We start from the raw sequence: 17,500 nt of genomic DNA on the forward strand, positions 1-17,500 counted from the left end.
CAGTTCCCTCCCAGTGCTCCTGTTACCCTCCAGACCCCCCGCAAGACCCCCAGGACCCCCGTTTCCCCCATACCCCCCCCATAACTCCCCCCCATAACCCCCACAGAAGCTCCCCACCCCCTCCCAGTGCCTCCCAGTTCCCTCCCAGTAACATCCCAGTGCCTCCCAGTAACCTCCCAGTTCCCTCCCAGTGCTCCTGTTACCCTCCAGACCCCCCGCAAGACCCCCAGGACCCCCGTTTCCCCCATACCCCCTCCATAACTCCCCCCCATAACCCCCACAGAAGCTCCCCAGCCCCTCCCAGTAACCTCCCAGTTCCCTCCCAGTAACATCCCAGTGCCTCCCAGTAACCTCCCAGTTCCCTCCCAGTGCTCCTGTTACCCTCCAGACCCCCCGCAAGACCCCCAGGACCCCCGTTTCCCCCATACCCCCCCCATAACTCCCCCCCATAACCCCCACAGAAGCTCCCCACCCCCTCCCAGTGCCTCCCAGTGCCTCCCAGTTCCCTCCCAGTAACATCCCAGTGCCTCCCAGTAACCTCCCAGTTCCCTCCCGGTGCTCCTGTTACCCTCCAGACCCCCCGCAAGACCCCCAGGACCCCCGTTTCCCCCAGACCCCCCCCATAACTCCCCCCCATAACCCCCACAGAAGCTCCCCAGCCCCTCCCAGTGCCTCCCAGTGCCTCCCAGTTGCCCCACCAGCCAGCCGCCGCCGTCCGTCTCCATGTCGCAGAAGACACGCAGGGGCCTGGCGGGGTCTCCCCCGAGGAAGATGAGGGTCTCGCGCGAAGGCCCCGGCCCGTTCAGCTGCTCCTCGGCGCAGTCCCGGGGGGTGGGGGTGGGGGAGGGGAGCTGGGGGGGGTGGGGGTGAAATTGGGGGGGGGGGGGGGTGTGTGAAATTGGAGGGGGTGGGGGCAGAGGGGGTGGGGACCCAAGCGTCTGGGTACCCCCCCCCCCAATAAACCAGCCCCCGTCACCCAGGGGTCCCAGCCCCCCCCCAATAAACCAGCCCCCCATCACCCGGGGTTCTGCCCCCTCCCCCAATAAACCCCCCCCAATAAACCAGTCCCCACCACCCAGGGGTCTGGGAGCCCCCCCCCCCAATATACCAGCCCCCCCGTCACCCAGGGGTCCCAGCCCCCCCCCCCCCCAATATACCAGCCCCCCCCCCCCCAATAAACCAGCCCCCATCACCCAGGGGTCTGGGAGCCCCCCCCCCCCCCAATATACCAGCCCCCCGTCACCCAGGGGTCCCAGCCCCCCCCCCCAATATACCAGCCCCCCCCCAATATACCAGCCCCCCGTCACCCAGGGGTCCCAGCCCCCCCCCCCCCCCAATATACCAGCCCACCCCCCCCAATATACCAGCCCCCCGTCACCCAGGGGTCCCAGCCCCCCCCCCCCCCCCCCAATATACCAGCCCCCCCCCCAATAAACCAGCCCCCCGTCACCCAGGGGTCTGGGAGCCCCTCCCCCCCCAATATACCAGCCCCCCTGTCACCCAGGGGTCCCAGCCCCCCCCCAATAAACCAGCCCCCGTCACCCAGGGGTCTGGGAGCCCCCCCCCCCCAATATACCAGCCCCCCGTCACCCAGGGGTCCCAGCCCCCCCCCCCAATATACCAGCCCCCCCCCCCCAATAAACCAGCCCCCATCACCCAGGGGTCTGGGAGCCCCTCCCCCCCAATATACCAGCCCCCCTGTCACCCAGGGGTCCCAGCCCCCCCCCCCCCAATAAACCAGCCCCCCCCCCCCCCCAGGACCCAGGCATCTGGGTACCCCCCCCCCCCAAGAAGCCAGCGCCCCCCCCTCCCCCCAGGGCCCCCCCCTCCCCCCAGGGGCCCCCCCTCCCCCCAGGGGCCCAGCCCCCCAGCTCACGGGTGTCAAAGGTGACCTCCAGCGGGGGGAGGGGGCTGTCGCCCCCCCGGCCCCGCAGCCGCACCCCATAGCGCCCCGCCGGCTCCAGGCCCCACAGCTGATGGGACAGCGCCTCGGGGGGCAGCCGCAGCGTCTGGGGGGGCACAGGGGGGCAGTTGGGGTCCCCCAAGGCAATATTGGGGTCCCCTGGGTGTTCTTGGGGTCCCCAAGGGAGTATTGGGGGTCCCTGGGTGTTATTGGGGTCCCCTGGGTGTTCTTGGGGTCCCCAAGGGAGTATTGGGGGTCCCCTGGGTTGGCATTGGGGACCCAGATGGAATATTGGGGTCCCCATGGTGGTTTTGGGGTCCCCATGGTGGTTTTGGGGTCCCCATGATGTTCTTGGGGTCCCCAAGGGAATATTGGGGGTCCCCTGGGTGTTCTTGGGGTCCCCAGATGGAATATTGGGGGTGCCCATGGTTGGCATTGGGGACCCAGATGGAATATTGGGGTCCCCATGGTGGTTTTGGGGTCCCCATGGGGGTTTGGGGGTCCCCAAGGGAATATTGGGGGTCCCCTGGGTGTTCTTGGGGTCCCCAAGGAAATAATGGGGGTCCCTGGGTGGGCATTGGGGACCCAGATGGAATATTGGGGTCCCCATGGTGGTTTTGGGGTCCCCATGGTGGTTTTGGGGTCCCCTGGGTGTTCTTGGGGTCCCCAAGGGAATATTGGGGGTCCCCTGGGTGTTATTGGGGTCCCCATGGTGGTTTTGGGGTCCCCATGGGGGTTTGGGGGTCCCCAAGGGAATATTGGGGGTCCCCTGGGTGTTCTTGGGGTCCCCAGATGGAATATTGGGGGTCCCTGGGCTGGCACTGGGGACCCAGATGGAATATTGGGGTCCCCATGGTGGTTTTGGGGTCCCCATGGTGGTTTTGGGGTCCCCTGGGTGTTCTTGTGGTCCCCAAGGGAATATGGGGGTCCCACACGGGATATTGGGGTCCCCGAGGAGTTATTGGGGTCCCCTGATGGGCTATTGGGGTCCCCAAGGAGCTGTTGGGGTCCCACAAGGGATACTGGGGTCCCCCCAGGGGTTACTGGGGTCCCTGGTGGGCTATTGGGGTCCCCCAGGGGTTACTGGGGTCCCTGGCGGAGGATTTGGGTCTCCAGGGGATTATTGGGGTCTGGGGGGGGGATTGGGGTCCCCAGGGGGGTCATGGGGTGCCCCGGGGGGGGGTCATCACCTGCTGGGGTCCTCCGGGGGGACCGTAGACGAGGTCGTAGCCGTCGGGGGGGGGCGTGGGGGGGCGCCCAGTGCAGCCGGGCGCTGCGGGGCCACACGGCGCCCACCCAGAGGGCCCCTGGGGCGCCTGTGGGGGGAGGGGCGTGGCCGCTGACACCCCCACCCCCACCCCCAGCCCCCCGAGGACCCACCCCCCCACTGCTCCCCGATGGATGATGAGACCCCCTCCAGCCGACCCCCGTAAACCATCCCCCCCCCCCGAAAGCCCCATGGGTCACTCCACCCCCTGGTGGCACCCCAGGGTCCCCCCAACCCTGAGCCCCCCCAGGGGGACACCCTCCCCCCCCCGGCACCCCCCCCCCCCCTCCCCCCAGGGTTCCCATGCACCATCGCGTCAACCCGCTGTCCAGGTGTCCAGTCAGAACTGGTCAATGTCAACTGGCCAAATATCTACCCACCCACCCACCCACCCACCCAACCATCTGCCCACCCAACCATCTGCCCACCCACCCACCCACCCACCCATCTAACCACCCACCCGACCACCCACCCATCTAACCACCCACCCGACCACCCACCCATCTAACCACCCACCCGACCACCCACCCACCCACCAAACCAACCAACCAAGCAACCAAACACACCCCCACCCAACTATTCACCCAACCAACCATCCAACCATTCACCCAACTAACCATCCAACCAACCATCCAACCAACCAATCAAACAACCATCCAACCAACCCACAACCCAACCAACCATCTAACCAACCAACCATCCATCCAACCAACCATCCAACCATCCACCCACCCACCCAACCATCCACCCAACCAACCAACCATCCATTCAACCAACCATCCAACCATCCACCCACCCACCCAACCATCCACCCAACCAACCAACCATCCATCCAACCAACCATCCAACCATCCACCCACCCACCCAACCATCCATCCAACCAACCAACCATCCATCCAACCAACCATCCAACCATCCACCCAACCAACCAACCACCCACCCAACCAACCAACCATCCATCCAACCAACCATCCAACCATCCACCCACCCAACCAACCATCCACCCAACCAACCAACCATCCATCCAACCAACCATCCAACCATCCACCCACCCACCCAACCATCCATCCAACCAACCAACCATCCATCCAACCAACCATCCAACCATCCACCCACCCACCCAACCATCCACCCAACAACCCAACCAACCGTCCAACCAAAAAATCAAACAATCATCCAACCAACCCACAACCCAACCAACCATCTAACCAACCATCCATCCATCCAACCAACCATCCAACCATCCACCCACCCACCCAACCATCCACCCAACCAACCAACCATCCATCCAACCAACCATCCAACCATCCACCCACCCAACCAACCATCCACCCAACCAACCAACCATCCATCCAACCAACCATCCAACCATCCACCCACCCAACCAACCATCCATCCAACCAACCAACCATCCATCCAACCAACCATCCAACCATCCACCCACCCACCCAACCATCCACCCACCCACCCAACCATCCACCCAACAACCCAACCTACCATCAAACCAAAAAATCAAACAATCATCCAACCAACCCACAACCCAACCAACCATCTAACCAACCCATCCATCCATCCATCCAACCAACCATCCAACCATCCACCCAACCAACCAACCATCCACCCAACCAACCAACCATCCATCCAACCAACCATCCAACCAACAACCCAACCAACCATCCAACCAACAACCCAACCAACCATCCAACCAACCAATCAAACAATCATCCAACCAACCCACAACCCAACCAACCATCTAACCAACCAACCATCCATCCAACCAACCATCCAACCATCCACCCACCCACCCAACCATCCATCCAACCAACCAACCATCCATCCAACCAACCATCCAACCATCCACCCACCCAACCAACCATCCATCCAACCAACCATCCATCCAACCACCCACCCACCCATCCACCCACCCACCCACCCATGACCAATCCCATCCCTTTGTCCATCCCACTCCCGCGCACCCATCCATGGATCCAGCCCCAAACCACCACCCAACGGCTCTTCCCGTGGCCCACCAGGCCCAGCACACCCAACAGGGGTCCTACCAAGCTCCTGCCCACAGCAAACCCATGGTCAGTAGCGTCCCTCACGCCCCCTCACCTGTGACGGCGTCGGTGGAGACGGGGCCCAGGCGCTCCCGCCCCCTCAGCCCGTACAGGTTGAACTTGTAGCGGCGCGACGGTGCCAGCCCCGGCACGGTCACCGTGCGGGAAGCGCCGTCCACAGGCAGCACCTGGGGCTGGCCTTGGGCGTCCCTGTACTGCACCGTGAAGGAGTCAAAGGTGCCCTCGGGGACGCTCCACTCCAGCTGGACGGACTCGGGGGTGACGTGGGAGGCCGTCAGCTCGCCCAGGGCGGGCGCCGATGGGGCTTCCTCCTCCGGATGGGCTGCAGCTGCCGCACGGAGGGGACGGTGTCGGCCACCGGCGTCCGCACGTCTGTCCAGCCGTGCCCACATCCGTCCGTCCATCCTCCATCCATCCCTCCAGCCAACTAACCAACCAAGGAGTCCAACCTCCATCCATCCAACCATCCCCATGGCATTCCATCCATCCATCCATCCATCCATCCATCCATCCATCCACCCATCCATCCATCCATCCATCCATCCACCCATCCATCCATCCACCCATCCATCCATCCATCCACCCACCCATCCATCCATCCATCCATCCATCCATCCATTCATTCACCCATCAATGCCAACATCCTTCCAGTCAACCACCCAGCTACCAAGACATTCAATGAAGCGAAGAAACACAAACTCATCCAGGAATTCATCCATCCACCCACCCATCCAAGCAATCAACCAAGAACTCCAACATCCATCCATCCATTCAACCAAATGTGATTCCCGCCCTCCCTCCTTGTATCCATCCATCCTTCTCATCACTCAACCAACCAAACAACAAGTCCAACATCCATTCATCCAGCCATCCCTATGGCATTCCATCCATCCATCCATCCATCTATCCCTCCGTCCATCCATCTATCCACCCATCCATCCATCCATCCATCCATCCAGTCAACCACCCAAACACCAAGACAGTCAAGCCATCAAAACGACACAAACCCATCCAACCATCCATCCCCCCACTGAACCAATGAACCAACAAGTCCAACATCCATTCGTCCAGCCATAACTATGTCATTCCACCCATCCATCCCTTTATCCATCCATCCATCCATCCCCCATCCATCCATCCATCCATCCATTTATCCATCCTGTCAATGAAGCAGCCACCCAAGAGACTCAGGCCCATCCAAACACCATCCATCCATCCATCCCTTTATCCATCCATCCAACTAATCAACAAGAAAGTTCTCAATCCATTCATCCAACCATGCCTATGTCAACCCATCCATCCAACCATCCAACCATCCATCCACCCACCACTCAAGCAGTCAGCCCCATACCCACCCAGGCAGTCAATCAACCAAAGAGACACAAACCCATCTGAGCACCCATCGAACCACCCACCCACCCATCCATCCATCCACCCACCCATGAACAATCCCATCCCTTTGTCCTTCCCACTCCCGCGCACCCATCCATGGATCCAGCCCCAAACCACCACCCAACGGCTCTTCCCGTGGCCCACCAGGCCCAGCACACCCAACAGGGGTCCTACCAAGCTCCTGCCCACAGCAAACCCATGGTCAGTAGCGTCCCTCACGCCCCCTCACCTGTGACGGCGTCGGTGGAGACGGGGCCCAGGCGCTCCCGCCCCCTCAGCCCGTACAGGTTGAACTTGTAGCGGCGCGACGGTGCCAGCCCCGGCACGGTCACCGTGCGGGAAGCGCCGTCCACGGGCAGCACCTGGGGCTGGCCTTGGGCGTCCCTGTACTGCACCGTGAAGGAGTCAAAGGTGCCCTCGGGGACGCTCCACTCCAGCTGGACGGACTCGGGGGTGACGTGGGAGGCCGTCAGCTCGCCCAGGGCGGGCGCCGATGGGGCTTCCTCCTCCGGATGGGCTGCAGCTGCCGCACGGAGGGGACAGTGTCGGCCACCGGCGTCCGCACGTCTGTCCAGCCGTGCCCACATCCGTCCGTCCATCCTCCATCCATCCCTCCAGCCAACTAACCAACCAAGGAGTCCAACCGCCATCCATCCAACCATCCCCATGGCATTCCATCCATCCATCCACCCATCCATCCATCCATCCACCCATCCATCCATCCACCCATCCACCCATCCATCCATCCACCCATCCATCCACCCACCCATCCATCCATCCATCCATCCACCCAACCATCCATCCATCCATCCATCAATCCACCCATCCATCCATCCATCCATCCATCCGTCCATCCATCCGTCCACCCATCCGTCCACCCATCCGTCCACCCATCCGTCTATCCACCCGTCCATCCACCCATCCATCCATCCATCCATCCATCCATCCATCCATCCACCCACCCATCCATCCATCCACCCATCCATCCATCCATTCATCCATCCACCCACCCACCCACCCACCCATCCATCCATCCACCCACCCATCCATCCATCCATCCATTCATTCACCCATCAATGCCAACATCCTTCCAGTCGACCACCCTGCTACCAAGACAATCAATGAACCAAAGAAACACAAACTCACCCAGGAACTCATCCATCCACCCACCCATCCACGCAATCAACCAAGAACTCCAACATCCATCCATCCATTCAACCAAATGTGATTCCCGCCCTCCCTCCTTGTATCCATCCATCCTTCTCATCACTCAACCAACCAAACAACAAGTCCAACCTCCATTCATCCAGCCATCCCTATGGCATTCCACCCATCCATCCATCCATCCATCCATCCATCCATCCATCCATCCATCTATCCATCCATTCATCCATCCATCCATCCATCCAACCAATAAACCAAGAGCTTCATTATCCATCCGTCCTTACATTTTATCCACCCATCCATCCATCCATCCATCCATCCAGTCAACCACCCAAACACCAAGACAGTCAAGCCATCAAAATGACACAAACCCATCCAACCATCCATCCCCCCAATGAACCAATGAACCAACAAGTCCAACATCCATTCGTCCAGCCATAACTATGGCATTCCACCCATCCATCCCTTTATCCATCCATCCATCCAACCAACTAGGAAGTTCTCAATCCATTCATCCAACCATGCCTATGTCAACCCATCCATCCAACCATCCAACCATCCATCCACCCACCACTCAACTAGTCAACCCCATACCCACCCAGGCAGTCAATCAACCAAACAGACACAAACCCATCTGAGCACCCATCGAACCACCCACCCACCCATCCATCCATCCACCCACCCATGACCAATCCCATCCCTTTGTCCATCCCACTCCCGCGCACCCATCCATGGATCCAGCCCCAAACCACCACCCAACGGCTCTTCCCGTGGCCCACCAGGCCCAGCACACCCAACAGGGGTCCTACCAAGCTCCTGCCCACAGCAAACCCACGGTCAGTAGCGTCCCTCACGCCCCCTCACCTGTGACGGCGTCGGTGGAGACGGGGCCCAGGCGCTTCCGCCCCCTCAGCCCGTACAGGTTGAACTTGTAGCGGCGCGACGGTGCCAGCCCCGGCACGGTCACCGTGCGGGAAGCGCCGTCCACGGGCAGCACCTGGGGCTGGCCTTGGGCGTCCCTGTACTGCACCGTGAAGGAGTCAAAGGTGCCCTCGGGGACGCTCCACTCCAGCTGGACGGACTCGGGGGTGACGTGGGAGGCCGTCAGCTCGCCCAGGGCGGGCGCCGATGGGGCTTCCTCCTCCGGATGGGCTGCAGCTGCCGCACGGAGGGGACAGTGTCGGCCACCGGCGTCCGCACCTCTGTCCAGCCGTGCCCAGATCCATCCGTCCATCCTCCATCCATCCCTCCAGCCAACTAACCAACCAAGGAGTCCAACCGCCATCCATCCAACCATCCCCATGGCATTCCATCCACCCATCCATCCATCCATCCACCCACCCATCCAAGTTTTGAACCAACAAGTCCAACGTCCATTCATCTCGCCATAACTATGTAATTCCACCCATCCGTCCATCCATCCATCCATTTATCCATCCTGTCAATGAAGCAGCCACCCAAGAGACTCAGGCCCATCCAAAGACCATCCATCCATCCATCCATCCATCCATCCCTTTATCCATCCATCCAACCAATCAACGAGAAAGTTCTCGATCCATTCATCCAACCATGCCTATGTCAACCCATCCATCCAACCATCCAACCATCCATCCACCCACCACTCCACTAGTCAACCCCATACCTACCCAGGCAGTCAATCAACCAAAGAGACACAAACCCATCTGAGCACCCATCGAACCACCCACCCACCCATCCATCCATCCACCCACCCATGTCCAATCCCATCCCTTTGTCCTTCCCACTCCCGCGCACCCATCCATGGATCCAGCCCCAAACCACCACCCAACGGCTCTTCCCGTGGCCCACCAGGCCCAGCACACCCAACAGGGGTCCTACCAAGCTCCTGCCCACAGCAAACCTATGGTCAGTAGCGTCCCTCACGCCCCCTCACCTGTGACGGCGTCGGTGGAGACGGGGCCCAGGCGCTCCCGCCCCCTCAGCCCGTACAGGTTGAACTTGTAGCGGCGCGACGGTGCCAGCCCCGGCACGGTCACCGTGCGGGAAGCGCCGTCCACGGGCAGCACCTGGGGCTGGCCTTGGGCGTCCCTGTACTGCACCGTGAAGGAGTCAAAGGTGCCCTCGGGGACGCTCCACTCCAGCTGGACGGACTCGGGGGTGACGTGGGAGGCCGTCAGCTCGCCCAGGGCGGGCGCGGATGGGGCTTCCTCCTCCGGATGGGCTGCAGCTGCCGCACGGAGGGGACGGTGTCGGCCACCGGCGTCCGCACGTCTGTCCAGCCGTGCCCACATCCGTCCGTCCATCCTCCATCCATCCCTCCAGCCAACTAACCAACCAAGGAGTCCAACCTCCATCCATCCAACCATCCCCATGGCATTCCATCCATCCATCCATCCATCCATCCATCCATCCATCCACCCATCCATCCATCCATCCATCCATCCACCCATCCATCCATCCATCCATCCACCCATCCATCCATCCATCCACCCACCCATCCATCCATCCATCCATCCATCCATCCATTCATTCACCCATCAATGCCAACATCCTTCCAGTCAACCACCCAGCTACCAAGACATTCAATGAAGCGAAGAAACACAAACTCATCCAGGAATTCATCCATCCACCCACCCATCCAAGCAATCAACCAAGAACTCCAACATCCATCCATCCATTCAACCAAATGTGATTCCCGCCCTCCCTCCTTGTATCCATCCATCCTTCTCATCACTCAACCAACCAAACAACAAGTCCAACATCCATTCATCCAGCCATCCCTATGGCATTCCATCCATCCATCCATCCATCTATCCCTCCGTCCATCCATCTATCCACCCATCCATCCATCCATCCATCCATCCAGTCAACCACCCAAACACCAAGACAGTCAAGCCATCAAAACGACACAAACCCATCCAACCATCCATCCCCCCACTGAACCAATGAACCAACAAGTCCAACATCCATTCGTCCAGCCATAACTATGTCATTCCACCCATCCATCCCTTTATCCATCCATCCATCCATCCCCCATCCATCCATCCATCCATCCATCCATCCATCCATCCATCCATCCATCCATCCATCCATCCATCCATCCATCCATTTATCCATCCTGTCAATGAAGCAGCCACCCAAGAGACTCAGGCCCATCCAAACACCATCCATCCATCCATCCCTTTATCCATCCATCCAACTAATCAACAAGAAAGTTCTCAATCCATTCATCCAACCATGCCTATGTCAACCCATCCATCCAACCATCCAACCATCCATCCACCCACCACTCAAGCAGTCAGCCCCATACCCACCCAGGCAGTCAATCAACCAAAGAGACACAAACCCATCTGAGCACCCATCGAACCACCCACCCACCCATCCATCCATCCACCCACCCATGAACAATCCCATCCCTTTGTCCTTCCCACTCCCGCGCACCCATCTATGGATCCAGCCCCAAACCACGACCCAACGGCTCTTCCCGTGGCCCACCAGGCCCAGCACACCCAACAGGGGTCCTACCAAGCTCCTGCCCACAGCAAACCCATGGTCAGTAGCGTCCCTCACGCCCCCTCACCTGTGACGGCGTCGGTGGAGACGGGGCCCAGGCGCTTCCGCCCCCTCAGCCCGTACAGGTTGAACTTGTAGCGGCGCGACGGTGCCAGCCCCGGCACGGTCACCGTGCGGGAAGCGCCGTCCACGGGCAGCACCTGGGGCTGGCCTTGGGCGTCCCTGTACTGCACCGTGAAGGAGTCAAAGGTGCCCTCGGGGACGCTCCACTCCAGCTGGACGGACTCGGGGGTGACGTGGGAGGCCGTCAGCTCGCCCAGGGCGGGCGCCGATGGGGCTTCCTCCTCCGGATGGGCTGCAGCTGCCGCACGGAGGGGACAGTGTCGGCCACCGGCGTCCGCACGTCTGTCCAGCCGTGCCCACATCCGTCCGTCCATCCTCCATCCATCCCTCCAGCCAACTAACCAACCAAGGAGCCCAACCTCCATCCATCCAACCATCCCCATGGCATTCCATCCATCCATCCATCCATCCATCCATGCATCCATCCACCCATCCATCCATCCATCCATCCATCCACCCATCCGTCCATCCATACATCCATACATCCATCCATCCATGCATCCACCCATCCATCCATCCATCCATCCATCCACCCATCCATCCATCCATCCATCCATCCGTCCATCCATCCATCCATCCGTCCATCCATCCATCCATCCATCCATCCATCCGTCCATCCATCCATCCGTCCATCCATCCACCCATCCATCCATCCATCCACCCACCCATCCATCCATCCATCCATCCATCCATCCACCCATCCATCCATCCACCCATCCACCCATCCACCCATCCATCCATCCATCCATCCATCCATCCATCCATCCATCCACCCATCCATCCATCCATCCATCCATCCATCCATCCGTCCATCCATCCACCCATCCATCCATCCACCCATCCATCCATCCATCCATCCATCCACCCATCCATCCATCCATCCATCCATCCATCCACCCATCCATCCATCCACCCATCCATACATCCACCCATCCATACATCCACCCATCCATCCACCCATCCATCCAACTATCCAACCAATGAACCAAGACGTCCATCATCCATTCCTCTCTCCCTCCCTCCATCCAACCAATCAACTCAGTTCAACATCCACTCATCCAAACATCTACGACGTTCCATCCATCCCCCCACCCATCCATCCACATTTCCCACATCTCAACCAATCAACCAAGAGGATCAGCAGCCATTCATCCAACCATACTGAGTCATCCCATCCACCCATCCACCCATCCATCCATCCATCGTGTCAAACACCCAACCACCAAGGCACTCAATGAACCCTAAGACACAAACCCATCCACCAAATAAACGAAGAAGTCCAACACCCATTCATCCATCATCCCTATGGCATTCCATACTTTCATCCATCCATCCATCCATCAACATTTCACTCAACTCAACCGATGAACCAAGAAGTTCATCATCCATTCATCTATCCAACCATCCCTGTCATTCCATCATCGCTCTCTCCATCCATGCCCCCAAAGAGACACAAACCCATCCAACCATCCATCCCCCCACTGAACCAATGAACCAACAAGTCCAACATCCATTCATCCAGCCATAACTATGTCATTCCACCCATCCATCCATCCATCCATGCATCCATCCATCCATCCATCCATCCATCCATCCATCCATCCATCCATCCATCCATCCATCCATCCATCCACCCATCGTGTCAAGGACAGCCACCCAAGAGACTTGACCCCACCCAAACACCATCCATCCATCCCTTTATCCATCCATCCATCCATCCATACCTCCATCCATTCAATCAACTAGGAAGTTCTCAATCCATTCATCCAACCATGCCTATGTCAACCCACCCATCCAACCCACCATCCATCCATCCTCCCACCACTCAACCAGTCAACCCCATACCCACCCAGGCAGTCAATCAACCAAAGAGACACAAACCCATCTGAGCACCCATCGAACCACCCACCCACCCATCCATCCATCCACCCACCCATGAACAATCCCATCCCTTTGTCCATCCCACTCCCGCGCACCCATCCATGGATCCAGCCCTAAACCACCACCCAACGGCTCTTCCCGTGGCCCACCAGGCCCAGCACACCCAACAGGGGTCCTACCAAGCTCCTGCCCACAGCAAACCCATGGTCAGTAGCGTCCCTCACGCCCCCTCACCTGTGACGGCGTCGGTGGAGACGGGGCCCAGGCGCTCCCGCCCCCTCAGCCCGTACAGGTTGAACTTGTAGCGGCGCGACGGTGCCAGCCCCGGCACGGTCACCGTGTGGGAAGCGCCGTCCACGGGCAGCACCTGGGGCTGGCCTTGGGCGTCCCTGTACTGCACCGTGAAGGAGTCAAAGGTGCCCTCGGGGACGCTCCACTCCAGCTGGACGGACTCGGGGGTGACGTGGGAGGCCGTCAGCTCGCCCAGGGCGGGCGCGGATGGGGCTTCCTCCTCCGGATGGGCTGCAGCTGCCGCACGGAGGGGACAGTGTCGGCCACCGGCGTCCGCACGTCTGTCCAGCCGTGCCCACATCCGTCCGTCCATCCTCCATCCATCCCTCCAGCCAACTAACCAACCAAGGAGCCCAACCTCCATCCATCCAACCATCCCCATGGCATTCCATCCATCCATCCATCCATCCATCCACCCATTCATCCATCCATCCAAGCCGTGAAACAAGAAGTCCACCATCCATTCATCCTTCCAGTCTATATATCCATGCATCAAGTCAACGACAATCCATTCAAGAGACACAAGTCCATCCAAACACCATCCATCCATCCACCCATCCATCCATCCATCAACATTTCCCTCAACCGATGAACCAAGAAGTTCATCATCCATCCATCCATCCATCCATCCATCCACCCACCCATCCATCCATCCATCCATCCATCCATCCATCCCACCACACATCCATCCCTCCATCCAACCAATCAACTCAATTCAACATCTGTTCACCCAAAAATCTGAACATCGTTCCATCCATCCCGCCACCCATCCATCCACATTTCCCCCCACTCAACCAATCAACAAAGAGCTTCAGATCCATCCATCCTTACATTTTATCCACCCACCCATCCATCCATCCAGTCAACCACCCAAACACCAAGACAGTCAAGCCATCAAAACGACACAAACCCATCCAACCATCCATCCCCCCAATGAACCAATGAACCAACAAGTCCAACATCCATTCATCTCGCCATAACTATGTCATTCCACCCATCCATCCATCCATCCATCCATCCATTCATCCATCCAGTCAATGAAGCAGCCACCCAAGAGACTCAGGCCCATCCAAAGACCATCCATCCATCCATCCCTTTATCCATCCATCCAACCAATCAACGAGAAAGTTCTCAATCCATTCATCCAACCATGCCTATGTCAACCCACCCATCTAACCCAACCATCCAACCAACCCACCACTCAACTAGTCAACCCCATACCCACCCAGGCAGTCAATCAACCAAACAGACACAAACCCATCTGAGCACCCATCGAACCACCCACCCACCCATCCATCCATCCACCCACCCATGTCCAATCCCATCCCTTTGTCCTTCCCACTCCCGCGCACCCATCCTTGGATCCAGCCCCAAACCACCACCCAACGGCTCTTCCCGTGGCCCACCAGGCCCAGCACACCCAACAGGGGTCCTACCAAGCTCCTGCCCACAGCAAACCCATGGTCAGTAGCGTCCCTCACGCCCCCTCACCTGTGACGGCGTCGGTGGAGACGGGGCCCAGGCGCTTCCGCCCCCTCAGCCCGTACAGGTTGAACTTGTAGCGGCGCGACGGTGCCAGCCCCGGCACGGTCACCGTGCGGGAAGCGCCGTCCACGGGCAGCACCTGGGGCTGGCCTTGGGCGTCCCTGTACTGCACCGTGAAGGAGTCAAAGGTGCCCTCGGGGACGCTCCACTCCAGCTGGACGGACTCGGGGGTGACGTGGGAGGCCGTCAGCTCGCCCAGGGCGGGCGCGGATGGGGCTTCCTCCTCCGGATGGGCTGCAGCTGCCGCACGGAGGGGACAGTGTCGGCCACCGGCGTCCGCACGTCTGTCCAGCCGTGCCCACATCCATCCGTCCATCCTCCATCCATCCCTCCAGCCAACTAACCAACCAAGGAGTCCAACCGCCATCCATCCAACCATCCCCATGGCATTCCATCCATCCATCCATCCATCCATCCATTCATCCATCCATGCATGCATCCATCCATCCGTCCATCCACCCATCCATCCGTCCATCCACCCATCCATCCATCCATCCATCCATCCATCCATCCATCCATCCACCCACCCACCCATCCAGCCATCCATCCACCCACCCGTCCGTCCGTCCGTCTGTCCGTCCATCCATCCATCCATCCATCCACCCGTCCGTCCGTCCGTCCTTCCGTCCATCCATCCATCCATCCATCCGTCCGTCTGTCCGTCCATCCATCCATCCATCCATCCATCCATCCATCCACCCATCCATCCATCCATCCATCCATCCACCCATCCATCCATCCATCCACCCACCCATCCATCCATCCCCCCCCCATCCATCCATTCATTCACCCATCAATGCCAACATCCTTCCGGTCAACCACCCATCTACCAAGACATTCAATGAAGCGAAGAAACACAAACTCATCCAGGAACTCATCCATCCACCCACCCATCCAAGCAATCAACCAAGAACTCCAACACCCATCCATCCATTCAACCAAACGTCATTCCCGTCCTCCCTCCTTATATCCATCCATCCTTCTCATCACTCAACCAACCAAACAAGTCCAACATCCATTCATCCAGCCATCCCTATGGCATTCCATCCATCCATCCATCCATCCATCCATCCACCCATCCATCCACCCATCCATCCATCCATCCATCCATCCATCCATCCATCCACCCATCCTCCCATCCATCCACCCATCCATCCATCCATCCATCCATCCATCCATCCACCCATCCATCCATTCATCCATCCATCCATCCAACCAATAAAACAAGATCTTCATTATCCATCCATCCTTACATTTTATCCATCCATCCATCCAGTCAACCACCCAAACACCAAGACAGTCAAGCCATCAAAATGACACAAACCCATCCAACCATCCATCCCCCCAATGAACCAATGAACCAACATGTCCAACATCCATTCGTCCAGCCATAACTATGTCATTCCACACATCCATCCCTTTATCCATCCATCCATCCATCCATCCATCCATCCATCCATCCATCCATCCATCCATCCATCCCTTTATCCATCCATCCATCCAACCAACTAGGAAGTTCTCGATCCATTCATCCAACCATGCCTATGTCAACCCATCCATCCACCCATCCATCCATCCACCCATCCATCCATCCATCCACCCTTCCACCCATCCAAGTTTTGAACCAACAAATCCAACGTCCATTCATCTCGCCATAACTATGTCATTCCACCCATCCGTCCATCCATCCATCCATCCATTCATCCATCCTGTCAATGAAGCAGCCACCCAAGAGACTCAGGCCCACCCAAAGACCATCCATCCATCCATCCATCCCTTTATCCATCCATCCAACCAATCAACGAGAAAGTTCTCGATCCATTCATCCATCCATGCCTATGTCGACCCATCCATCCAACCATCCAACCATCCAACCAACCCACCACTCATCCAGTCAACCCCATACCAACCCAGGCAGTCAATCAACCAAAGAGACACAAACCCATCTGAGCACCCATCGAACCACCCACCCACCCATCCATCCATCCACCCACCCATGACCAATCCCATCCCTTTGTCCTTCCCACTCCTGCGCACCCATCCATGGATCCAGCCCCAAACCACCACCCAACGGCTCTTCCCGTGGCCCACCAGGCCCAGCACACCCAACAGGGGTCCTACCAAGCTCCTGCCCACAGCAAACCCACGGTCAGTAGCGTCCCTCACGCCCCCTCACCTGTGACGGCGTCGGTGGAGACGGGGCCCAGGCGCTCCCGCCCCCTCAGCCCGTACAGGTTGAACTTGTAGCGGCGCGACGGTGCCAGCCCCGGCACGGTCACCGTGCGGGAAGCGCCGTCCACGGGCAGCACCTGGGGCTGGCCTTGGGCGTCCCTGTACTGCACCGTGAAGGAGTCAAAGGTG

General features: G+C 59.0%; 1 protein-coding gene across 1 annotated transcript in view; it reads right to left on the bottom strand.

Annotated features, from left to right (window-relative positions):
- Positions 1 to 698: 698 nt before the first annotated feature.
- Positions 699 to 17,500, bottom strand: part of LOC102052293 (tenascin-X-like) — a gene marked incomplete at its 3' end in the record, with an annotated part of 52,792 nt that continues 35,990 nt past the window's right edge. The window contains 12 exon segments of the mRNA XM_055700077.1: positions 699 to 844; positions 1,877 to 2,009; positions 3,094 to 3,144; positions 3,146 to 3,219; positions 5,286 to 5,579; positions 6,873 to 7,166; positions 8,672 to 8,965; positions 9,720 to 10,013; positions 11,367 to 11,654; positions 13,538 to 13,825; positions 15,086 to 15,379; positions 17,316 to 17,500. The exon segment at positions 17,316 to 17,500 is cut by the window's right edge and continues 109 nt beyond it. Of these exon segments, the coding sequence (XP_055556052.1) occupies positions 699 to 844; positions 1,877 to 2,009; positions 3,094 to 3,144; positions 3,146 to 3,219; positions 5,286 to 5,579; positions 6,873 to 7,166; positions 8,672 to 8,965; positions 9,720 to 10,013; positions 11,367 to 11,654; positions 13,538 to 13,825; positions 15,086 to 15,379; positions 17,316 to 17,500 (2,635 nt within the window).

The sequence above is a fragment of the Falco cherrug genome, assembly GCF_023634085.1.
Source record: "Falco cherrug isolate bFalChe1 chromosome 21 unlocalized genomic scaffold, bFalChe1.pri SUPER_21_unloc_1, whole genome shotgun sequence".
In the NCBI taxonomy this organism is placed as follows: Eukaryota; Metazoa; Chordata; class Aves; order Falconiformes; family Falconidae; genus Falco; species Falco cherrug.